Source organism: Podarcis tiliguerta (genome assembly GCF_965153285.1).
Source record: "Podarcis tiliguerta genome assembly, chromosome: 9".
NCBI classification, from domain to species: Eukaryota; Metazoa; Chordata; class Lepidosauria; order Squamata; family Lacertidae; genus Podarcis; species Podarcis tiliguerta.
This window is the reverse complement of record NC_139542.1, coordinates 24256891-24282918: the sequence shown is the minus strand read 5'-3', so window position 1 is coordinate 24282918 and position 26028 is coordinate 24256891. Positions and strand designations below refer to the sequence as shown.

At 42.0% G+C, this 26028-nt stretch overlaps 2 protein-coding genes across 5 annotated transcripts; one reads left to right on the top strand and one right to left on the bottom strand.

Annotated features, from left to right (window-relative positions):
- Positions 1–481: 481 nt before the first annotated feature.
- On the bottom strand, positions 482–7998 carry GAR1 (GAR1 ribonucleoprotein). Of its 4 annotated transcripts, none has more exons than XM_083457743.1 (7): positions 7878–7998; positions 4800–5019; positions 4549–4703; positions 3745–3804; positions 2151–2289; positions 1776–1850; positions 482–1039 (listed from the first exon to the last, which is right to left on the bottom strand). In XM_083457743.1, exons 2-7 carry the CDS (start codon positions 5008–5010, stop codon positions 1026–1028), a joined length of 654 nt encoding a protein of 217 aa, XP_083313869.1. In that variant the 5' UTR covers positions 5011–5019; positions 7878–7998; the 3' UTR covers positions 482–1025. The 4 variants fall into 4 exon arrangements, with proteins under 4 accessions (XP_083313869.1, XP_083313871.1, XP_083313872.1 ...); XM_083457745.1 differs by having other exon boundaries at positions 2166–2289; XM_083457746.1 differs by having other exon boundaries at positions 2166–2289; positions 7565–7895.
- A 1248-nt stretch (positions 7999–9246) lies between these two features.
- Positions 9247–24555, top strand: CFI (complement factor I). The gene is made up of 14 exons (XM_083457737.1): positions 9247–9959; positions 10125–10377; positions 11332–11479; positions 13801–13970; positions 15482–15592; positions 16255–16365; positions 17813–17848; positions 18729–18758; positions 18963–18995; positions 20184–20287; positions 21213–21319; positions 22089–22369; positions 23085–23186; positions 23796–24555. Exons 1-14 carry the CDS (start codon positions 9897–9899, stop codon positions 24011–24013), a joined length of 1767 nt encoding a protein of 588 aa, XP_083313863.1. The 5' UTR covers positions 9247–9896; the 3' UTR covers positions 24014–24555.
- Positions 24556–26028: the final 1473 nt, after the last annotated feature.

Below are 26028 nucleotides of genomic sequence, written 5' to 3'. Positions count from 1 at the left end.
AACTAAAAGGCCATCTTAGATGTGTACACAATAAACCATTAACTATGGACGCGGGTGGCGCTGTGGGCAAAACCTCAGTGCCTAGGGCCTGCCGATCTCATGGTCGGCGGTTCAAATCCCCGCGGCGGGGTGAGCTCCTGTCTTTCGGTCCCAGCTCCTGCCCACCTAGCAGTTCGAAAGCACCCCTAAGTGCAAGTAGATAAATAGGTACCGCTTTATAGCGGGAAGGTAAACGGCGTTTCCGTGCGCTGCGCTGGTGCCGGCTCGCCAGAGCAGCTTCGTCACGCTGGCCATGTGACCCGGAAGTGTCTCCGGACAGCGCTGGCCCCCGGCCTCTTAAGTGAGATGGGCGCACAACCCTAGAGTCAGACACGACTGGCCCGTACAGGCAGGGGTACCTTACCTATGGTTTACTGTGATGTGTGAATGGAAAAATGAATTTAGCACAAATGCCCATCAATTATACTTTTCAGCTCAAACCTAAGTTATTACCAATTTTATTTTTTAAAAACAAGAAAACTTTTGTCATTTAGACATATCATTCATTAGACAGCCAAGTTAAATACAACTGCGAAAGCATATTCAAGTTGTTTTGATACAATTTTGTATGAATCCATGAAACACTATTTGAAGATTGACAAAAACCAAAATACAAAGACGGATAATAAAAAATAAAAAATATATTGAGCAGACCATCTTCTAAGTTATTGTTTAGGAAGTCACTGGTCTCCCAACTTCAAGATGAGTTTTTGACTAAAAAAATATAGCTCATAAAAAGTGTTTAAAAACAACATTCTGTTTAATGTCAAGAGCACAAGAGGTCCAAGGGGATTTCAAGAGAAGTATCTGTAGATCTGAAATTGGTTCATCTCAGCAGAAATCCAGGAATATGTGGGGGAGTACTTCGCTCCTTTAGACAATAACGTATTAAAAGTCCATTTTACGACATTCAAGTTCATAAAAAAGATCTCTCATTATATTCTGAAGATGAAACCATTAACTTGGAATATCCCAGACTTCTTCACTTAACGTCCTCTGCCTAATTTGAAAGAAAAACACAAATCAGATCATCATTACCATCTAGCCTGGAAAATCGCAACAAGTTTTATAACGAAAGGGTAGGTTGTTGTTGTAGTGCCTTAGACATTTTGTAGTGCTTTTAGACATTTACAATTGTAGTTGTTTTTGGAATGCTCTAATCGGTTTAAAACATTTTTGCTTTGCTTCTGTTTTGGAATTGTTTGCCACCCTGGGCTCCTTGGGGAGGAAGAGCCGGATATCAATTCAATAAATAAATAATAATAATTAATAATAATGCATGATACTGATGGCCTTGACTCTACTCCTGGTAGTTTTAAAGCTTTTTACCATCAACAAACACTGTCCACATTGCAGAGGACTCCTCTGTTCATTCACTATGGGGGTATGCTGTATGTTGTACAGAATTTCACTGGACCCCTTACCAGATCCTTGGAGCATCACCAGTGCCCTGTGCGTGAACTCAACATGCACCACAGAGCACATCCAACACTCTCCTTTGGTTGCACATTGCTGGGGGGAAATAGGTACTTGTGGAAAAAACTATTAAGAAAACCTATCATCCAGTAAGGATCAGGAGCTCTTGATAAATTTCCAAGAAACCCTAAGTTTTCTGAAACAGGTTTAAAACAATTACCTAAGTCACAATAAGAGAAAGGTAGCTGAATATTGCATAGCTATACTACCAGAAACAGTACCATAGGTAATTAATTCCATAATGTTGCCATTATACTTACCTCTAAATCCTCGGCCACCTCCACCACCTCGTCCTCCTCTGAACCCTCCACCACCTCTGCCACCCCTGAAACCACCTGGAAAATAAAAGCAGAAGTTAATGAATGAATTAATTAATTAATAATAATAACCGGCCCTTCTGGCTAGGTTTCCCCCAGCCACTTTGGGCGGCTCCCAACAGAATATTAAAAGCACAATAAAAAATAATTAAAAGCACAATAAAAGTTAGGTATATTTTATGACAGCAATGAGGTAGTACAACTTCCAAAACCATCAGGAACATCTTGCTTCCAGACCTGGATTTTCAAACTTTTTTAGGGGGGGGGGGGGAGAGATCTCTATCACTTTACTGCATGTATCCAGACAACAATACCTACCTCCCCCTCTGCCACCTCCACCTCTGCCACCTCCTCTTCCACCACGGCCTCCTCTTCCACCTCTCGGAGGTCCTTTTTCACCTGGAGGCCTTGGCAAAAATCTCTGCAGAGGGAGCAATTTTGCTGGATCGATATAAAACTGCAGGGGGGGCGGGGGAGGGAAAGGCCGAGGTTAGGTTTCGTCCAAAATCTTTCTTACATGTGTATATAACTTAAAAGTTAGAGTAAGCAAGTTTACTTTAGATTTAACAGCTAATATTAGAACTAGGTGTTGCTGTAACCCTATGTTTCACTGCTTTCTTGAGCCATGAAAAGTCATCACCAAGTCCCACTGAAACAAATGCTGTACATATCAAGTTTCACAGCATCATAATGATATTTATTTATTTCCTGCCTTTTTCTCTGACAGGACTCAAGGAAGCTTACATATAAGAATAAGAACCTGTAACACCATAGGGAAAAAACAATAATTAAATAGCAATTGAACACTAATATTACATACGTATATAGTTTTACTTCTATTTAAAACCAAAGAAATAAATATCCTGCCTCAGGAACAGGAGAAAACAAGCTTGCTTCATCTTCCATGTGACAACCCTTTGGTTATATGAAGATGGATATCGTATCTCCTCTCAGTCTGCACTCTTTCAGGCTAAAGATACCCAACTCCCTCAGTCGTTCCTCATAAGGCTTGTGGATGGAGCCCTCCCGCTTCTGGTCACCAAATATGCAGTGCTGCTGACAGGATGCTCATTGGCAGAAGCCAGCAGAGGGTCCAAAATGTTGGATCCCAGTCCAGTCTCAAAATGTTGGGCTTGACTGCTGTGGTAGCTGAATCCAAGCGAATAAACAAGGTGAACATCATCTCAATGTGCCCTTGTCACTTAGCAGCAAGAATACCCTAGGGCTTGGATGAAGAGGGGCCACAATGTGAACTCTACTCATGGGATTTTTGCTAATCCCTTCTTTGCTCTGCAGCAGCCACGGCTCCTGAAAAACTGCTTTGGAGGGTTGGGAGAGAACAGCTATCAAACAGGGTGGGAGCTGGTGCAAAGGGTGGGTAAAATGGACAGAAATCAACATCCCTTCCTCCAGCAGGAACCTCTGCCAGATCTCTGTCAGTTCCTTTCGCAAAGGGAAGCTTTCCATTCTTGGAAGGGAAACTCTGGGTCCAACCTGTTTAAATGAATAAGGCTAACAATAGGTCTACACCAGGGGTAGTCAATCTTTTTATACCTGCCGCCCACTAATGCATCTTTCTTGATGGTAAAATTTCCTTACCGCCCACCAGTGCGCAATGGAAGGGGGATTCAGCTTGTGCCATAGAATCCCCTACCACCCACCTAGAAACGCCCACTAGTGGGCAGTAAGGACCAGGCTGACAACCCCTGGTGTACACTATAATTTTGCAATTGGCAGACATGCGCGCGCACCCACACGCACAAACATATACACACAATGACTCCTTACATACCATTAATACTTACTGCACATGCATTTAGAAGGTAAGCCTTCATACACCCCACGGTATGAGAGCTTTCATGCACCTTATCCAAGTTCAGAATTTTGAAACACTGGTTAATAGGTACTTTACCTTTTGCAACTTTTTGAAGGAAGCAGCTTTCATGTTTTCCGACAATTTGACTGAAAAATACTATTTGACTTGTTTAGGAAAGATTACATTAAATGCATGTCCAATTCTTTTCATATGGATGAAAAGTGCCTCAAGCAACGTTTGAGTCTTATTACAGCTTTTTTGTCATTTATATTAGAAATTATCTCTTTGACATCTGATGGAAGAGCATTCCGCAGGAAGGGCACTACTGCTGAGAAGGCCCTCTGCCTGGTTCCCTGTAGCTTTGATTTTCGCAGTGAGGGAACTGCCAGAAGACCCTTGGAGCTGGATCTCAGTGTCCAAACTGAATGATGGGGGTGGAGATGCTCTTACACACATCCCTATGTGGACATTAAGCTTTGTCTTCCCCCACAGACAGAGAAACCAAATGGGGATCCCAACAAACTAACTTTGTAAATCAACTGACAAAATTATGCCTGCAAAAAAAATTTTTTTTACTAGCCTGCTTTATACTCATAGGATGGGATGGCAGACATATGATTCCATCTCTGTACAAGCCCCTTGCATGAGTAAAAACACAGGCCAACCACAAAAAAAGTTTCTATGCTGGGTGCAAAGGTAATGTGTGGGGTTGCATTTCACCCCTTCTCCAACAGCCTATTTGCTTGAATGAAAACCAGGTAAATTGTTAAAATACAAGGCTGAGATTAATCTTAAAAGATATACTGGAATTAGATTATGGAACACTAGAAAATTAAAGAGAGAGAAAATGCCAGTAATTTATCTTCTGCAAACATTCAAAAGTACACAACTAAAGGATACAAAGTCTCTGAGCTGCCCAAAGATTTCATCCACTTTCCCAATCTGTTCCTTATTTTCTAAATAGACAGGTGCATTGAAATAAGGTACTTTGCTCTCCTGAGTCACACATTTGCAAACAATGTCATCTTCACAGGGGTGCATAAACTCTCCCAGGACTGTAAATAAAAAAGGGAAACATATTGAGACCAGGAATTCAAAGTCAGGATCAAAACGTTTTATTTCATGTACATTAAGAAATGACTGTAACTTACTGACTACACTTTCCGGAGGTCCTTGGTCATATGATCTGTTGAAACCTCCTCGTCCACCACCTCCGCGGCCAAATCCACCTCTTCCACCACCCCGTCCACCTCTATTGAAGCCACCGCCACCTCGACTGAAGCCGCCGCTGCCACCACCTCTATTGAAGCTGCCACCACCACGATTGAAGCTTCCGCCACCGCCTCTTCCTCGATACGACATGACTCTCTTCTGTTCAATAAAGAATTCATGAAAATCAACAGCACTCCTATATCTCTGTAGCGCTTGAATCACTCTAGACTTGTGCCATTCATTTCACTGCATGCATTCACTAGTGTCATCATGTATTAATCTACATCATCCAAAATACTTTTCAAAAGATCAGTTACCTTGAAGACATAAGACGTTAGGTTTTGAGTTTGGGTTTTTTAGGATATTGAAATCAAACAGTCATTTAATCCTCATAAAATTCCTGTTAACAAGAGATTTTCTTCTCCCATAAAAAAAAATCTTTTTTCACATTTCAGTTGCACCAACCATCCAAAAACTAGATGCACAGATATATTTGATTCCTTAGCTGTTCCTGTGGCTTCCACACAGCAGCTGTAATACAGTGGTACACTGGTTCTCGAATGTAATCCGTTCTGGAAGTTTGACTTCCAAAATGTTCAAAAACTGAGGCACAAAAGGGCTGGCTGCAAATTCAATGGAGGAAATTGAAAAACATGCAGCGGAAGCCATTCCACTTCTGAGGTGTTCGAAAACAAAAGCATTTACTTCCAGGTTTTTGGCATCTGAAATGTTCGGCTTCTGAGATGCTCAAAAACCGAGGTACTATTGCATATGAATCAAACAGATAGTCATACCTTGGTTTTGGCTCCCGAATGCCGCAAACCCGGAAGTGAGTGTTCTGGTTTGTGAGCATTCTTTGGAACCCGAATGTCTAATGCGGCTCCAACTGGCTGCAGTAGCTTCATGCAGCTAATTGGAAGCCATGTCTTGATTTCCAAACATTTTGGAAGTTGAACAGACTTCCAGAACAGATTCCATTTGACTTCCGAGGTACCACTGTACTTGTAGTTTTAGACAGCAAGTCTACCACATTCACGAGCTAAATGAGGGAGTAGCAAGGTACTAGTCTGCCAAGGGCCACCATGAGTCTAAGAGATGGCAACCTAAGGCCCATGGGCCACAAGCAGCCCATGGGGGTCATTTAACTGTCCCACAAGCTGCCCCCGAACCAAGCCACCCACTTGAGTCCCTGCTCGCTGCACTAAACTGGCGCAGCACGGTGCGGGGACTCACTTCTGTGGTGCTGGAAATCACGTCTGCGCAGACGCAGAAAATCACGGGCGCAGGTACTCCAGCCCACAGAGTAATCTTCACTAGAGTGAACTGGCCCAGGTGAGGTAAACTTTGCCGCCCCCTGGTCTAAGACACCTGGTAAATGAATAAGACTCCCTACATTTCAATTCCGTTATACAACACACCTTTATTCCAACAAAAGGTGAAATTAAGAAATGAAGTACTATTCAAGGAGTGAAGCAACCTTTAGCTTGAACCATAATTCTTTAAAATGGTACAACTTTATCATTTGGCTCATGAAAGTGAACCAAAAACCTTACCTAAATACTCAAATCATCACAGGCATTGTATCAGTGTTGTGAAAGGGCATATAGCAAGTACTATTTTTTTTATTTTTAAAAAAGGGAGAAGGGGAACAGCTATTTCTTCACCCACCACTATCTTCCTTACACCACTTTCTACTTAAATACTACACTAAACTTACACTGAAGTGTTATTTACTCTTCAGTATAGTAAAAATTTCATTTTTAGGTAATGAAAACTGTTAAACGATTATATAAGAGCTACTCTTCAGCCCTTCAACCAGCCTTCCCTCCTGGTGTCCTCTAGAAGTTTTGAACTATTGATTCCCATCAGCCCAAGCCTGCAAGGCCAACGATCAGGAGTGATGAAAACTGTAGTCCAGAGTATCTAGAGGACATTACATTAAGGGAGACAGCCTTAGATATGACTTTTGCTGCTGCAACAACTGTAGTTTTAAGGTTCTATGAAGGGCAGAGAATTGTCCCAACTATGCAACCTTGAAACCAACACCATGTAACACCAATTATTTTTAGTCCCTAGGGACCAGGGCCCCTCCCCAACCAGGTACTTGAGGCTCCTGGCAATTTTGGGTGGGAAAACGACCACTCTGCAGTGGCAGTGTTGCAAAAGCCTAAACCCCAAACTTTTGATGCTGCTACATTCCTCAAAATCTTATCTTCTCCCTTTCTTCTCCCACACCATTTCCCAAAACGTGCAGAGCGACGCTGCCTAGCCTCGGAAAACCCAAAAAGCGATCTGAATCTTGTGCTTCCAACATTCGTTGTGTTTCTTTTAAAAATAACAACAAACCACAGTGCTTCGGGTGTAGGGACAAAAACCTGCCCCTGACAAAAAAAACACCCAATGGTACCTCAGGTTAAGAACTTAATTCGTTCTGGAGGTCTGTTCTTATCCTGAAACTGTTCTTAACCTGAGATATCACTTTAGCTAATGGGGCCTCCCGCTGCAGCCGCGATTTCTGTTCTCATCCTGAAGCAAAGTTCTTAACCCGAGGTACTATTTCTGGGTTAGCGGAGTCTGTAACCTGAAGTGTCTGTAACCTGAGGTACCACTGTATTTATTATGACTTCATAATCAACGGCAAAAACCAACATATGAGGAAGCGGGTCGTTTTAATAGCACGCATTGCCTTAGGAGTAAGCCTCACCGAGTTGAATGGGGTTTACTCGCAAGTAAGTGCGTTCCGCACCCCAAGCTAAGAGCCACGTATTTCCCAACACACTCCCGCTCCATAAACAGCCAGGAGGTTCAAGGGAGGTTCAGAAGCAGGCGCCCAACCCGGGGCTTTGCAAAGAAGCACAGCAAGGCTGCAGCCGCAACCACGACCCCCGCCCCTCCTCCTCCCAGCCCACACGGGCTCCAGGCGCCTGCAAGGCGAGGCAAGCCCCTGCAAGCAGCATTGCAGGGGGTCGGGCTAGATGACCCTCGGGATCCCTTCCGACTCTAACAGGATCTCCCACCTAAGCGCAGCACGCTCCGCTCTTCCTCCCCACGTGGACGCACCGCTCTTCCGCCAAGGACTCACGCGCGCAGGCCACTTCCGGCGGCGCTCCTCCTCCTTCTTGCACGCTTGCCGGCGGTCCAGCCAATCGCAGCCCCGCCGTAAAATCACGCGCTTCCGTTTTACGACGCGTAGCCAACCATAGAGACGTTTTGTTTCTCCGAGGAACGGCGAGCCCATCGGCGAAGCGAGGCAGGCGAATTGACGGGATCCCGGAGCTCCGCAGGGCGCAGGTTGTCTCGTGGAATATTATTACCTTACGGAGTGTGTGTTCGTGTGCAGCAGACACACACAGAGAAAATTGCATTATTTTATAAAATTTGCAGTATTTAGCACAGTTCGGACGTCACTGGCGGCAGGAAAAGCCGCACCTTGTAATAAATCATATTGCGAAAAAAATGAACGCCGTGTCTGTTTTCGTAATTCGCTTGTTTCCACATTACTGTGTTGTTTGCATGCACCTGATGGAAGCTGGTGTCGCAATAGGTTTGTGGTTCTGCAACGGTGGGACGCTTGCTATCCCCCCGAAAATTTAAGCGAAACTTCCAAAGTGAAGTTTTTTGTCAGCTGCTGTGGACAAAATGTATGTCTGTATCCTTGATCATAGCCGGTTGGCGCCGATAGGAGTCCTAGTCCAAAACATCTGATGAATCAGGTTCCAGGGGGGGAAATTTTTTTGATAGAATTTCCCTCAATCTTTTGGTGTTTCCTTATGTATCACATAATAAATCAAATTATAACAGTAAAAAGAATGAGGAAATACCTGTAGGGCTAATTTTCTGTTTACTTCCTTCTTCCCTAATCGTCAGTGATAAGAATTACTGAGAAATCAGCTACTGTGTTTTTAAAGTGAAAGAAATATGTGTATTTTAATCACACAAAGCCCAAAGTCTTCTGCACACTGATTTGAGATTAATCCCTATTGAACTGAGTGGTGCTTATTTCTAAGCAGGCATGGCCAAAACAGAACTGTTCTTTCCAAATAACTATTGGTGTACCGCAAGAGAAGTTACACAATGTAGACATGCAGACCTCCAGGGTCCCTAAGCCCATGACAAAATTCCTGGAGGTAAGCCATCTTCTTGTATGTCTCAATGTGCTCAGTGCTATTTTCCCAGAAAAAGAGGTGCAGGAACTCAGTTCTGGTGAGTTCCAGCTGAAAAAAAGCCCTGACAAAGAACATTTGTTGCTCCACTCCCCCTACAACTGTTTTATGGTGTGGTCCCCCAAGTACAGATGAAGGGAGGGGGCAGGGACTGTGTACTGTAAGTTAAAGTTGGAGGCGGCCCCTGGTGGGAAGGCTTGTGTGAAAAGGTTGCTCCCACAGGCTACAGACAACACTGTGTTAGATGGACCAATGGACTGAGTTTGTTCCTAAGAAGAAAAACTAAAACACAAACCACCTTCCCTTCCTATGATTAAATAGAAGGATTTTTAAAATGTACAGCCCCACTATTTGTTGATTTTGAAGGGCTAGTTGATTAGCCATTCCCGGAAACTGGCACTCCCACAGCTTAGTGCACAAATACTTTTTTTATCCGTTTGCCAAAGCATTGAGCAACTGGCCAAACACAACCTTGAAATCTTAGTCTCCTGTCAGTTAAATATGCAAATCATCCATTATCTTTTGTTCCAGAGAAGCAGGCAACTATAAAGCAGCTACATAAATAAGTGAAAGTATTAAGAAAGTTGTGGGAGAGTTATGCACAGGAGAGCACATTCCTTCAGGGATCTGCCAGCCTTTTTACCTGTTTGCTTCTCTTATCGTTTTTGCAGTGAACATTGAACTGAGGTTTAAGCAGGATCTTGTCTAAGAGCTGAGAACCATCCATGCACATGGATGCTCTCGTAGTTATTTCAGAACCATCTTTTTAAATATTTGCTAATGGTTAAAAATTAAACACAGAGCAGAAGTCTGAGACTGGGGGGAAATTTTAGGGAAAGAAAATATTCTAAATACGGACAGAATCTATTCACCATGAAATCATTATCAGCTCTCGTGTTTATTTCATGCTTACAACTTGGAATTTTTCAACAAAAGGTAAGGATTTTTTTTAAAAAAATGTTTGGCATTGTAAGAAACATGTTTTATTGGTGTTACTTTAAGGCTTGTTTTTATTTTATTTTTTCATGTGCTTAGCATGCATCTGAAGGAAGTATGAAAACAACAAATCAACTTCTGTTACTGAATAGTATTTGTTTTTAGGACAATACATATCTGATAGAAGAATGTGTAAACAATGGCTACACTCAGAATTCTTGCGAGAAAGTGTTTTGCCAGCCATGGCAGAGGTGTGTGGATGGCTCCTGTTTCTGTAAGCTACCTTACCTATGCCCGAAAAATGGAACCTTGGTTTGTTCTACTGAGAAGAGGACTTTAAATTACTGCCAGCTAAAGAGCTTGGAATGTCAACGTAAAAAGAGCAGATTTATGAACAGAGGAAGATGCAGCTCTCAAGGTAATATGTTTCATTTTCTTCTTCTGAATTGATTGTTGATCCTGAGAAAGATCAAGCTTTAAGGGTGGGGTGCAGACATGTGCAGACATTGATGTCTGCCTGTAATTCTGTTATACTTACACAGTTTTGGTGCTTTCCAACTGTGGCTTTGCCTTAGCACATAGTGCTTCCACTTGCAAAAGTTGGAGCACCTGATTTCAACCAAATCACCACCACATTAACTCCCTATTACCCCCACCCCAGGGGTAGCCCATTGTTATTTACTGTTGTTAAGTGTCTTTTGAGTTATTTTTGTAAAAAAGAAAAACAATGAATAATTTTAATATAATAATTTAAATGTGTGTTATGTATACAACAGCCAAATACACAGGCAGAACAATCCTAGACTCGTATAACAGCTCTTGACACTCTAGGCCTACCTGTAGAATGTTGCACATTTGTCATTCCAAAAGCACAGAGTATTTTGTTTCTGTCATGCCTTATCACTCTCCCTCCACTGCATTTACTAGTCGTATACACAAAAAGCAGCAGAGAGTCTCGCTTTCTGCTCAGAGTCCACTGCTCAAAGACTGGCTTAGTGACATTCCAGGCTCTTTAAAATAAACAACGCCCTGTAAATGGGGAAAAAACTCTGGGCTTTTTGTTTCTATATAAAACATCCAGCCATTTCCTGGTATGCATTTGTGTGAATTGTTGTGGAAATTCAAATCTGGCATCCCAGAGAGGATCCAAATTGACAAAGAATGTGCCATTTGATTAAATAATACTGTACCCGCCTTCCCATTCAAGGTTAATTTATCCTTTCACTTATTTTAACTCCACCCTTCAGACAAACAACGCCAACAGAACTATACGCATGGCGCCTTGCATACAACAAAGTGGGTTTTGTCCACATTGCTGTCTTTTGTAAACCTTACAGACCTAAACATTAGCAGATTTTGCTTTGCTTTCTAGAGACTTTTCAAGTTTCGTTGAAGCCTGAAAATGCAACATCAGCAGGAATTATCCAAGTTGAAGTGAATCTGTCCCCAAAGACACCTGTGTGTGGACCTTGGGGTATGAATGAAGCAAATGTGGCCTGCAGACATCTTGGTTTTCCAGAGTAAGATTCTGGGGTGGAATGGAGAGCTGCTTATATGTATAAAATGTTACTTAAATAAATCTTAAGAAAAACTCTGCATTAGTGGCATCTATCTTTATGATGGATTTGAGCTGGGATGGGGAATCTGTGGCCCTGCAGGTGTTGTTGGACTCCAAGTCCCATCATGCCTGTGTTCTTTCCCATGCAAGGGTCTCAGCTGGGTGCAAGGGAGGATTTTAGCATGTGCTGAGTAAAGAGCCCAGAGACACCAGGTAGTGTATTGCTAGCTGCTAGCACCATTTCCAAATCCAGGAAGCAAAGTCAGGTCAAGCAATGCCAGTAAGTCCAGATAAGGAAGGTTCAGCAAAGCAAAGGCCAAAAAACAAACAGCCAAGGGGGATAGCTCCAAGCAGCACCTAGCTGGGATGTCAGCCAGTGCAGGCTGGATGTTGCTCCAGCAATGAGCAAATCCAGACCAAGCCTTAAATAGGATGGCTTACACAACACTGTCAAACCAATAGTTACGTATGTGTCTCTGATACACAAAATATGAGTATGCCCGGCAGGGTGAAACAAGGTATTATTCCGCGAATCCTTGTCACGTTTAAGTTCTTTTGTCTGACACCGGCATACAACAACTATATTTTGCAAAGGCACATGTTAAGATCTTTTGTATCCTTTGTCTGATACCTGCATACAGCAGCTGCATACAACAACCATACTTTGCAAAGGCAGATGTGGAACATTACAAAGAAAAGTTCATCTTTTGCAAGTACTGCTCCTTAAAGTTGTTACATTTGACACTTGTATTCGCTAAGACATACGTGGAACACAGAAAGCTTTTATTTGGACATTATGTTTTTAAAAACTGATTCATTTGTACATACGTGGAACACAAAAGCTTCTATTTGGACATTACGTATATAAGAACTGATCCATTTGTATTTCCTGTTCTAAACGTTGGTCCTTAATTGCTTCTACTCAATTAGATAATATGAAAAGAGTTATGTTTATATGATGTATAAAGAATTAATATAGTTAAAAACAGCAAGTTACGTTGTGGCTATGTTTGTTAAATAGGATGGCAGCTTCTTTCAGCCCTGATTAATGGAGCCCTTTCTCTTAAAGGGGCCCTGGCTGTTTACTTAGTTTACTTTGGCTATGGTTCTGTTTTGCATTCTCAGCTAGAGTCTGAAGAGGGTAATGTGGCTTCTTCAAGATGGAGAGGTGCTGGCATCAGGTGCTCCTCTGGTGCTGGAATTCCTAAGGAGATAGGGATCCCCAAGGTGGGCTCAGAGGGCACATACTTCTCCCGTCTCTGAATTCGTAACAATTTTCCCTGAGGATGGGGAGGCAGAGCCCTGGGTTATGATTCCCTGACCACTGGGCATGGTGGTTTGAAGTTGATGGGAACTGGACTCCAGCAACATCTGAGAGGGTCCTAATTCCCATCTGTGGATTATGAGGTCAGGGCCATAGTTCATACAGCCAGTGCTTTTCCCCCCAGGAGGTACTCAAGAGTATGCAGTTGGAGGTAGTGGTGGTGTAGTGGTTAAGAGTGGTAGACTCGTAATCTGGTGAACCGGGTTCGCGTCTCCGCTCCTCCACATGCAGCTGCTGGGTGATCTTGGACCAGTCACACTTCTTTGAAGTCTCTCAGCCCCACTCACCTCACAGAGTGATTGTTGTGGGGGTGGAAGGGAAAGGAGAATGTTAGCCGCTTTGAGACTCCTTTGGGTAGTGATAAAGCGGGATATCAAATCCAAACTCTTCTTCTTCTTCTTTGAAGTAGCAGCACTTGGGAAGACCTTTTTTGAGTCCACGGAGCACTACTGAACACTACTGAACCTTATAGAAGGTCATATTATTTGCCCATCTAGCCTGCTGTTGTCTTTTCTGTCTTCCAGTGTTTTGGGCTGCTCCCCATAAACTGGCAAAACCAAAGAGATGCTAGGCTCCTTACAGTTCAGCAGCTCTATTTGCAACACACACACACATACACTTTTAATATATAAAACATGATAATTTTATAGCAAACCAAGTTATAAAGAATGCATTTTATATTCCAAAAGTAACAAAGGGACTTTCAATTTCTAAAGGGGGGGGGAGATTGAATCTTTTCCAATTTCTCCCCAAAGTTCTGTTTTTTCCCATGACTTCATTTTATATCTCTACTCTTCCCTTTCTGGAGTTGTTTTGGCTCCTGGCACACAAGGTGGGCTGGTTTAAAGACTGTTGCAAATATGTTTTTTTTCTATTTCCCATCGGGTAAGTCCTATATGAATAATATGTGTGGTTGAGGACCAATGATTACTTCTCTTCTTCTTTCTTGCATTGCTCAGAGGGGCTGATCGTGCAGACACTGTTGATCCAGAAGAAGACTCTGATTCAATGGAGTGCCTTAAGGCAAGATGCAGAGGAACAGAGACCAGCCTAGCAGAATGTACTTTAACTAGAGTGAATAAAACTAATGAGAAAGTGGCAAAAGTGGCGTGTCATACATCACACAGAGGTTGGTAAAATAAGTTTTATTGGGGGGGGGTGTCTGTAGTAAGCCATTTCTAGCTTGATAATTAGATGGTAGAGATGACAAGTGGGACCAAGAACAAAACACTGCAATATGAACTATTCCTGTTCAGTGTGCTAGACATGCTGCACTTACAAGAGACTCCATTCCATTCCATTTCTCCTCTCCTCACCACTCCACTGGCATTAACTCCCCTTGCAACAAATAATTCAGCATTCTGTGGTCACTGAACATATCACAGGGTTTCAGCATGTTGATACCTCTCTTGTGGCTACATAGCTGTTGTAACTCAGCACCTGAGTTCATCACAGTATTAGTATATGGCTTTAAATGATCTGTTGGTGCAGTCCCTCTCTCACTTTCCCTGGGGTGGCTTAAGAAAAACTAGGGTACCCTGTTTCAGGAGTTCAGCCTACACTCGAGTAGGACCCTGGCAGAGACACATGCCTGGCTGGCATGTTTTCTCCCTCCTGGTCGATCGTTCGGGAGCTTCGTAAGCTTTCTTCAGTCCAAACATCACAGCGACCGATGCCAACCGACACCGGCACACTTAGGGATCTGCAGAGTTTGCACATCATGTGCGTGACAGACCTCAGGCAGCCAGTGTGGTGTAGTGGTTAAGAGCGGTAGATTCGTAATCTGGTGAAACGGGTTCGCGTCTCTGCTCCTCCACATGCAGCTGCTGGGTGAACTTGGGCTAGTCACACTTCTCTGCAGTCTCTCAGTCCCACTCACCTCACAGAGTGTTTGTTGTGGGGGAGGAAGGGAAAGGAGATTGTTAGCCACTTTGATACTCCTTCCAGTAGTGATAAAGCGGGATATCAAATCCAAAATTCTTCTCTCTATCGGCCCCTACACTGTGGATTCTTTGAGACAATGCAGTCAGTGTGCACAGTCAGTTGCGTTACCTGAAGACATGCTGCTGTGTTTTTAGGTTCTTATTGGTCGTGTTTGTTTTAGCTAGTTTTAATGTTAGTTGTTTTGGGTCACTGTTGCAAGGAAAGTGACTAAATAATCATCATCATGAATAAAGTCAGGTGACAGGTCCCACTCAATTTTCGAAGTGAACCCCGTCCCCCAGGGCCAGCCAGATCCTGTGCATAGCTGTCAACTTTTCCCCTTTTTAAAGGGAAATCCTATTTGGAATAAGGGAATTTACCTTTAAAAAAGGGAAATGTTGACAGCTATGATCCTGTTCCCCTCCCCACAACATACAGTTTTAAATCTCTTTTTTGTTTTTTAAATCCTTGTGAATGCTATGCTGAATTCATTTTTTTGTTTGCTGTCTTGGATTTGTCACTGATGGAAAGGAAACATAGAAATGCTCTTAATAATTAAACCAGAGGCAGATAATTATGCTGAACACAATAGTTTCATGCCTTCAGCTACTGTGCACCCATCCCAGAAAACAATCCTATGGATTTCTATACAGTATTTCCTTTTCTGCTGAAGAATATCTAACCAAAACATTATTTGTTTCTCATCCCACTTGACAGTATGTTTACCAAAAGATTTCCGTTGTGTCAATAGAAAATGCATCCCTTCCTCTAAGACATGCAATGGTGTCAACGACTGTGGAGACTTAAGTGATGAAGTATGTTGCAAAGGTATGCTCTATACTATGTAATCATTCTTTTTGTGTGTGTGTATTATCAGTCATATACACACAAATGGTTCTGAAAGATGCTTTAAAGCTATATGTTTGTCAAAGAAATGCTTGTAAACATCTCTAAGCTCTAAACATCTCTAAACTCTGCTTAAGAGCAAAAGGTTAAAAGTTTCAAGTCATATTTCTTCAGTCATGTTAGGTATCAGTTAGATTTATATACCAACTTTAACTCAAAATTCCCCAAGGTGGCTTATAACAAAGCAAACTAAAGCTTCACCAATCAAAGTCAATGGATCAGAAGTAAATCAATGGATCAGAAGTAAAAACAGTACTATGAACATATGGGGTGGGGGGGTGTTTTCATTGCTCCCAAAAAGGAGAGAATAGCATTCAACTTTATACACACAAAGCAGCAGAAAAGCTGGAATATTTCAAAGTTACATTGCTGAATTTTAAAAAATAACTGAATAGTTCAATCGGTAGAGCATGAGACTCTTAATCTCAGGGTTGTGCAAAAAGATTCCTGCATTGCAGGGGGTTGGGTTAGATGGCCCTCAAGGTCCCTTCCAACTCTACAATTCTTCATGCTTAAGCCTTAAACCACTGTGCTATTGATGTACCATTTTGTGTTTTACATTCTGACTGATCTCTTTCCGATAGCATGTAGGGGGAAAAGCTTCCACTGTCATTCAGATGTGTGCATTCCAAGAAAATACGTCTGTAACAACGAAGTGGACTGTTTAACAGGAGAAGATGAGACTCGCGCACAGTGTAACAGTATACCTTTCTATTTATTTGTGGCTGCATTCGGACAATAATCCCACCCCCCACCCCACATACTATGTAATGGGTTTGGATAAGCTTAGAACATTCTAGCTATCTCAAATTGTGGTGATATCTGAGACCATTGCACAGCCCATCCTTCATGTCCACTTGTCCCTCATTAACAGATGAGCAATATATGAGCAAACCTAAACGGAGTGCTCACGCACAACTCACAGTACAACATTGCAGCTTGAAAGGGGGGAGGGATGCTTTCTGTAACCTAGTAGCTTACTTGATTTGAAGTTTGTGCTCCACTTACTGATATATAATTTGCAGCTGTGTTTTTGTTCATCTTAGATGTACAGCCTGCCCCATCCAAAGAGGTTGTTGTAGCTAAAAACACACAAAACAGCTCAAGAAAATGAGCATCATTCATTTCAATGGGGCTCATAAAGGCAATGCTTTCTGTTTATTTAACAAAAATATATACCTCTCTATTGTAAAAAGAACCCCTAAACAATTTACAAAAATGAAACGAAACATAAATAGCGGTATTGTCAATAAAAGGCAGCTGAAAACAGCTATTTTTAAAAGTTCAAAATATAATTAAAATTAACAGTAAGCTAAAAACACATGTCACCTTCCCAGGTGGATATCGCAGGTTGATTTGTACTATGGTAATTGAAAACCAAACCCTTCTCATTCTCATAGTAGAAGCAGAAGCAGTTTGCAAGCATATCTATGCATTTTCTCAACAAAGGCAATCATCCCTGTTCAATATTCTGCATTTTCCACAAATAGATTTGTGCACAAAGCAGTCCACAGCAATAGGACATAATCATATTAATGTGATAATCGTAATGAATCATAATTTAATCACATTTTTAAAAAAATGTAAACCACTTTGGGTATCATGGTAGAAAGGTATGTATGTATCTATATCTATATAAAACACAATAGAAGTTATACGATCACTGCAATGCAGCCCTACCCATCCAACTATTAACAATTTCATTTAAAATTCATCAAAAAGTGAGCATGTGTCTGGTGTACATATCATGCTTATCTAGTCACTTCACCCTGCAGAGCAAAAGGGGTGAATGGAGCCTAGGTCCATATTAAACATGATGCTAGAAAAATTAATAGCAAGTGAAGCACAAAAAGAAAGAAATCACCCCATCAGCACAACTGCTATTAGCCCCAGGAGGAAAGCTAATAGGGATTCCCAATGTCTACTTTGGCCCTTAGTCATCCGTATTACTGAGCAAGGTTCATATGTAGTTTTGAGCCACTCCCTACAATCCTTCCAATTTAGAGGTGGAGTTTAACAACATCTGCAGGACTATAGACCCTTAATATAATGGAAGCCAGTCTAATTCATTGCTTGTTGGTGGATTGGTTTTTTTCTGTGTTCACCTTTCTTGTTTTATGTATATTTGCATGTTTTAAATAGGTGATAAAAAAAGAGCTGAAGACAATGAAAGCACGGGTAATTTATATATATATATTATTTTATAACTTTCTTCTTATGTTTCTCCCAGGGTTCCCTCAGGAGTGACATATTCTTTATAATTCAGCTTATTGGGCAGCAATAGCCCAGAAAAAAACAGCCCATTCATGGAACCACAGTTATACAGAGCAACACAACAGTTTCTCCACAAATAAATAAATGCACTATTTGAAACTATAGTATTTGAAAAAAGAACAATGCAATCAATGGTCTCTCTGAGTCAGAAGAGAAAATGTATATATTATTACTTGCAAATTTTGTGATCAGCCCATTTAAATGTTCCTCTGTCTATTCTCAAACTTCGGTCCTCAAATGTTGCTGTACTACAGTGCTCATCATCCTTGACCATTGGGCCATGCTGGCTGAGGCTGATAAGAGTTGTAGTTTAACAACATCTGGAAACCCAAGGTTGGTAGAGGCTGCTCTTGTCTACCAAGGTGCAGAAGGCTTCCGAGTTGCTCTCTGCAATCAGCTTTAGTCCCACAAAGAGAGGACAACGGCAATCGGCAACTTACAAATTGCAGCTCTGCGAGAACAGACTCTGCAACCCCATGCTAATTACTCATGCATATAAGAAAATGCAATTTAAGTTGTACAGGGTGATCTACCCTATAATCTTATTTGGCTTCCCAGCTCTCTTCAAGAACTCTTCAAAAACTTCACCCCTGCAAGGCTAAACCTGGAAGGTTATACTAGCATAGCCAATGGTCAAGTCTGATGCAGGCGTTATTAGACGTCCAACATCTAGATTCTCAAACCCCAATATACAGCAAATTCATAGCATACTGTGCATTGGTGTATGTTTTTTTCCCCTGTGTACACCCTACTTATATATAATATGTGTGTATGTTTTAAATAGGCAATAGAAGAGCTCAACAAAATGCAAGAGGTAACATTTTGTGTTTTGATATTATTTCATGGACATCACTAAGTTCTTTGCAGCATGAAAATAAACATTTTCACTTGCAATTGCTGTATAGATCAAAGAGCTGTGAAGGCTCAGCTGCGGGGATCAGTTCAAAATGTTCATAGGTTTAGGGATCTGAAACTAGGTTTTCAGTTACAATAATTTAAAGTAGTTATTTTATTTCAGAAGGAACAGAAGTCGCTGAAGGTATGGATGAAGGTAAATACACTATATCATCATCAATAGACAATATGACAATTGCTTGGACTGATTCAGCAGTCGAGTCCTATGCATGCTTAATCATAAGTGAAGTCTGCTTTGCTCGATGGAACTTATTACATGCATTCACTAATCGCTCTTGAAAATGGGAAACTACTTCATGGGGAAGCTGCTTGTGTCAAATCATCCAGTGATTTTCCATGCTGGTTTATCACCTCTTCTGGGGCACTTTTGACAGTGTGCTGTCAGAAATGTACTGGAAGCTGCTCACATGAACAGCTGTGTAAAGCACAGGAATATATGAACGGAGGATGAAGCCTTCAAGGCTACACAGGAGTATGTTGCTTAACAACCCCCTTTCCACCTTTGAAAACAACAATCAAACGAAAGAGCTGGCCTTGAAACCCCTGAGTCTTTATTCTTTTCTCAGGAAAGTGCCATGCACCAACTCCCTGACTGGAAACCTTTTAAAAAGTTGCTTACATTCGCTCAACAGTCCTGATTTAAGCGGGATATCCCAGAATTACAACAGCCAATCCCGACTTCTGATTGGATCCTGGAATGTCCCATTTTTTGGTCTGGCACTCTGGCAAGAATCAGTAGACTTGTGCCAGAGAGCCGGAATGAAAGCCGCTTGGTTTTTGGTCTCACGAGACCAGAAAAAGAGCATCATGGTTTTGGTCCCCAAGATGTTGGAGGATATATGCTTAATGAGAATTATTATGTAGGCTTAGGTGAATCTGCTGGTTTTGGTTTCTCATTTTTCCAATCTTCAGTACACCCAATTTCTGCATTAGTTTGCAATTTTTTTAAACAAAGGAAAAGTAGGTATAAAAATTTATACACATTTTTGGGTGCACCTCCTCTAAAATGTGCATTTTTGCAAGCAATTATCCCTAATATGTGGGGGCTCTAGATTGCACAGGCGGCCTCCACGAGAAGGGGCAGCTCCCCGGTTCAGAAGTTCACAATCCATCTTGTGAAGGACTGGAAGAACAGGGGATGTGATGTTCCAAAGGAGGTGCAGTTTGCCAGTGCACCCGACTCCTTTGTTCAATTATCATCAATGCACGTATGTCATCTAAATGCCCAAAGAAGTCATAAAAAACAAACCACAAAGTAGTTTATTTCAACGAATGCAAAGTGAGCGAGTTGCAAGCATGACACTGCTTATCTCTTTTGTTAAAGAAAGAAGAAAGATCAAAACACTGTTACCCCAATTACAGTGCGGCATTGCAAACCACACGGCTACTCGTCGGAAGCGAATCGTAGGTGGATTCACTGCAGGAAAGGTAAAAGGAAAATCAGGTGTAGCTAACAATACAGGCACTATACAGTGGTACCTCGGATTACATATACTTCAGGTTACATACGCTTCAGGTTACAGACTCCGCTAACCCAGAAATAGTACCTCGGGTTAAGAACTTTGCTTCAGGATGAGGACAGAAATCGTGCTATGGCGCTGCGGCAGCAGCAGGAGGCCCCATTAGCTAAAGTGGTGCTTCAGGTTAAGAACAGTTTCAGGTTAAGAACAGACCTGCGGAACGAATTAAGTACTTAACCCGAGGTAGCACTGTAATGTTGAGTCTGTTGAGTAATATCAAGTCTGTGTTTTTAATGCATTTTTTAGACCTGCAGGAACGGTGACAATGGATAAGACAATCTAGAAATCTATGGTGAAGCATAAGCTTTTTGAGTATAAAGTAGGAAATCAAAGAGTTAATTTTCAGTCTTTTAAAATATTGCACAGCAATATATTTTCTCCCCTTTCCTACTTCTCAACCTTCCCTCCCTCCAATCATAAGCTAGGGAATCTGAATCGGCAGTACAGTTGAAACAAGTGAAACACTCCAGTTAAGGGCCTATCGTGGATTTTTTTTTGCTATAGGACATTTTAGTACATCAAATATTATTTTTAAAAATCCAACTAGAAGTACGAACCAAAAAAGTGGAATAGACGAAAGAGCTATTTCTTTATCCAACAGGAAAAGAAGAAGCAGCAGATCAAAATGCTGAACCTTTGTTTCTCTGACTTTTCCTGAAGAAGGTAGAGTAGAAACAGTAGGTTCTGAAATAAATATCTACTTTGTCAACCAACAGTGATTTTTGCTCCTACTTCCAGTTCCATCTGGAGACCACAAACATAGATAGACACAGGTAATATTGGTAGTAGAACTGGTGTAGAAAAGTGTAACATCATGCCTCATGTATTTGCAGGATGAATTTCCTTGGCAAGTGGCCATTAAAGATGAACGGACAACAGTGAACTGCGGTGGTGTTTATATTGGGGGCTGTTGGGTTTTGACGGCTGCACACTGTGTTAGGTAAGTGGATTTGGCGACTCTCAAGTGGGAATTGCTTTGCAGCAAGAGACAGAACAAAATGAACTTTTAGGGTCTGGGACGAACGCGGCTCCATCTATGTTACAACCGTCTAGCAATTCTATATTGACTTAATTGACATAGGTGTAGCTGGGGGGGGGGCGCAGGAGGGACAGTCCCCCCCCCATCATGTAAATAAAAAAATATATATCCCCCCCCCCGAAATTCTTTGAGATCTTTGGGGGAATCTCTGTTGGTGGTCCCCCATGGCTCAGACACACAGCTCATAACTAGTAGAAGCTGTACATTCAGCAGAGTGAGCTCAAGACTGTTGAACTCCCTCGCAACTGAAATTAGAGAGACACACTCTCTGTTGAACCTCAGGTTCATGACTGAAGACTTTCTTGTTCCAGCTGGCATTTTGGTTTTATTGTGATTTTTTAATTGTTTGATTGTCCCATTTTCTGTGGATTGAAATGCAAATAATTAAGTGGTTTTAAAAAAATAAATCTTAAAATGAATGCATAAATAAATAAATAAATAAACATGTAGCCAGGCCTCAGCTATTTTTGCTGTATCTCAGATGCATCTCAGCTTTTCTCATCTAATGGATTTCATAAAGGCACGGAAAACTGTGCAGGAGCCTATTGCTAAAAGTGGGCGCTTGTGTATATAATCCATTTGACTACTTGATTAATTAGCTGGGAAATTTTTCATAATCCAAAGTTTGTGTTTCTGCTTGCACTCTTTGAAACACATTTCTTCTTTGCAGAGAGAACCGTGCACATACCTATCAGGTGTGGACTGGAATGCTGAACACAGTAGTACAGGAAGGTATAATAGAAGCATTTCAAGTAGTTAAAGTAATAGTTCACGAGAAGTACAACACCAAAACATATGAAAATGACATTGCTTTGATGGAGATGAAACCCAAGGACACGAACAGCCCATCATGTTACCCTGTGGACTCTGCGCCAGTCTGTGTCCCTTGGTCAAAATACATGTTCAAAGGTGGCCACCAGTGCAAAGTGTCTGGCTGGGGACTCAATGAAGGTAAATGGAATAGGCTAATGACTTGTTTAAATTATGGTTACAATTTCCTCATCTCTTCTGGCCTCAAACTTTGCTAAGCTACAAAAGCACTTCCTTTCAACTCTTCTTTATAGCAGCTCATTAAAAGTTGTTTCACTAGCATTTCCTATTGGTCTCAGCTAGTATACTGCTGAACTTGTCTCCCCCTCTTCTCCCCCCCCCTCCATCCTCCATCAAGGCATAAGAAATTACATTCCAAAATTATCAAAGGGGAAAGAAAACGCCTGTGAAATTCTCATGGGTGAAATCCGCAGATGGATTTGGGAGTCTCTTCAAGTTTCAGCTAGCACAGTGTGAGCTCTTTGGAGATAACTGTTGCTAACGGGTTCAGCAGTCCATGTTGGCCAAGTCTTCACAACCCCTTCATTCAGTGACTTGAATGAAATTTATGTGAATTTTTTCACTTTTTAAAATGTATGTGAAATTTTTCACTTTTTAAAATTTATGTGACATTTTTCACTTTTTAAAATTTATGTGAAATTTTCTCTTTTTAAAAAAAATGCAAGTTGTTTTGTCCTGCACTAGAAAAGAATCTCATCAGATACTTAAAAAAATCAGGTTAACCCAACCACGGTTGAAATGGGATAAGTTTATGGACGGTGAATGAAAGTACTGAATTGTGAACAATTAATAAATAGTAAAATGAAACACCAACTGTTATTTATTTCTTCTTTAGCGTTTTCAAGGCAATTTGGCCTTAAGTGGGGGTACATTTACCTAATGGAAAACTGCTCTGAAATCTATGGGAACCGGTACTTTGAAGGCATGGAATGCGCAGGTGAATATGAACTGTATCATTTTTGACACCCATCTGGATGCAAACTCATGAGACAGTATTAAGTAAGCAGAGACGGGTCAACACATATCAGTGCCGGAGACAAAACAAACACACATATAGCTCCCCATATGAGTATTAAGAAGTTAACAGGAGGGGATGTTTATCAGCCTGCTCTCTTCTGCCTTGGTTGTCATGCATGGCAAGACTGTGGATGCAGCCATGGCCCCATTGCTCCATGTGACTCCACTGGACAAGTAGGAGTTTGGATTGCTCCCTAAATCACCAGCATTTAAAGATATTATCCAGAATAACACCAGTTCACTGAATAATTATGTCAGTCTTTGACAAGGATCAGGCTCAGCGAACTCAGGCTCTGGATATGGGGGAATTGATTAATTGTCCCAAATGGGCAAAAAACAAATGCCTGAGCTATAGACAAGATAAAACAACACCACAGAGCCATAGTCATACACACACTTTGGGCTTTCTACTCTATTTTGAGAGTATCCAGTATCAATAGAATAGTTTGGGAATGAAACTGCACCCATAATTGCCTTTGTTGTGGGTGAGGGTATCTGTAACAAAAATACTTTGTTTTTCTCTTTTCAGGAACGCATGATGGCTCTGTGGATTCCTGTAAAGGTGACTCAGGAGGACCCTTAGTTTGTTTTGACTCTAATAATGTGGGGTATGTTTGGGGTGTTGTGAGCTGGGGTGAAAATTGTGGCGAAAAAGGACACCCTGGGGTTTATACAAAAGTGGCACATTATTTCAATTGGATTGGCCGTCACACTGGACTGAATCTCATTTCACGATATAACTTGTGATTTGGAATGTGATTTGGAATGTAAATATTACCTCTTTTTGCCTTGGCAATAGCTAAAGATAGGCTGCAGAACTTGTGGCTCAATCCAGCCAAAGTGAAGCATTGTCCTAGTGGTTTCAATGAAAGAAATGTATGGCACGATCAAGTTTACTCAGAAGACCTAACTTACTCCCAAGTAAATATGTGTGCAGTTGTAGCTTTAAGCTTGCTGAAAACTGTGGCAGGGATGGGGAAGGAACCTTTGGCCCTCCAGATGTTTCAGGCTCCAGTTCCCATTAGCCCCAGCCAGCATGGCCAGCAGTCAGGATTGATGGGATTTGTAGTCCATTAACATGTGGAAGGCCACTGATTTCGCATCTCTCATCTGTGAAAGTTAGAAGTGCTCAGTTCTGGTTGGATTATGCTGCGAAAGATCATCAGTTATGAGTTGTGAAATTTTGCATTTAATAAATTTTAAAGTATGTGTGCTTCTTTAAACAGTTACTGCATTTCTTTTGTACTCATTGTATATTCAAATAAAAGTCATGCATACCACCAAGGAAATGTTTGTTTTTATTGTGGGTTTTGTATTGAGATTTGCTAAGCAGGCTCCACCGTACACAAGATGGCACAATAGCTATGGACGGAGAATATTCAGGTATCTTACTGTACAGACTATTTTCAAACATTTCAAACAGTTGCAGAATCCTTAAAACTCTGAAGTCCTGTTTAGGTGCTATTTTCCCTATTGTTCCAAAAATGCATGGACCAATAAAAATGCCTTGGGCCAATAAACTTCAGGGATTTAGTTATGCAGCAGTAGCTCAGAAGAAAAATCAGGGCCTGATTTAAGGGGAGGACTTATGCTTGGATCCTGCACCCAACCTGATAAAACCCAGGGAAGTTCTGTAAACTGCCCCTGTGATCCTCAGATGGCAGGGTGGTATCAAAACAACATCACTGTCGTCACCACCCAGACTCAGAGGAGTAGACTTCAGACTCCTCCAATGAGCAAGAAGGCTCTGGGGAATGTTCCTCAACTAGGTTATCATTATTCTAACCTTCAGAAGCCAGCAAATGCAGAACATGATTCAAGCCTTTAATATAGCTAGCTAAAGCAGCTGAGGCCACTAGAGGTGAATGGACCACAGTGAACTGCAGTTGAGTTTATATCATAGCTGTCAATTTACAGATTTGAAAATAAGGGACCAGCAGCCTTGAAAATAAGGGATCAGCAGCCAAAATAAGGGATTTTGCTTAGCTTATACATAAATCCGGCACTGGTGGAGCCATGCTGTTTTGCAGTTATGAAAGAGTTATGAAAGGGATGCAGAGGGGGAAATCACTACATTAAGATGCTGCACTGGTTGGAGGGTATGCTAAGCAGCACGTCGGGGCTGCCGTCGTCCTGGCGCGAGGAGTTCCATCGGCCCTTCCCCACCCAAGAGAGAGGGAGGGAGGGAGAGAGACTCTCGCCCACGCCGCCCGCGAGCCGGGCATGAGGCGGTTGCGGTGCCATGGCTGCCACTGAAGTGCTGCCCTCCTGCGTCCCTCCCCATCCCCTCCTCTTCCTCCTTCCTCAGCCGCCACCGTCGCCACCACCTCCGGCTTCCCCTGGCAGTGCGGCAGAAGTCTCGCAAGAGAGGGGCTGCCTGCCCACCCGCCGCCACCCGGCTCCTCACGACACGCCCCTCAGCGGGAAAAGGAAGAGATGGAGACGCGGCAGCTCGTGCACGCGCTCTCGCAGTGGAGGACCCCGAGCCGCTGCTTCCCTCCTGAGCCGGGAGAGCATGAAACCCGGGAAATTTAAGGGACAGTTGACAGCTATCGGTTATATTCAGGGGGCTGTTGGGTTTTGACATCTGCGCACTGTTAGGCTTGGGCAACTCTCAAATGGGAATGGTGGGCAGGTGGCCTTGCCTTGCATCAAGATACAGAACAAAGTGGCCTTTTAGGCCTTGGTGCTGTATGGCTCCATCTACATTACACATTCTACCAGTTCTCCATCGTCAAACAAAGCACAACACAGGTCTATAC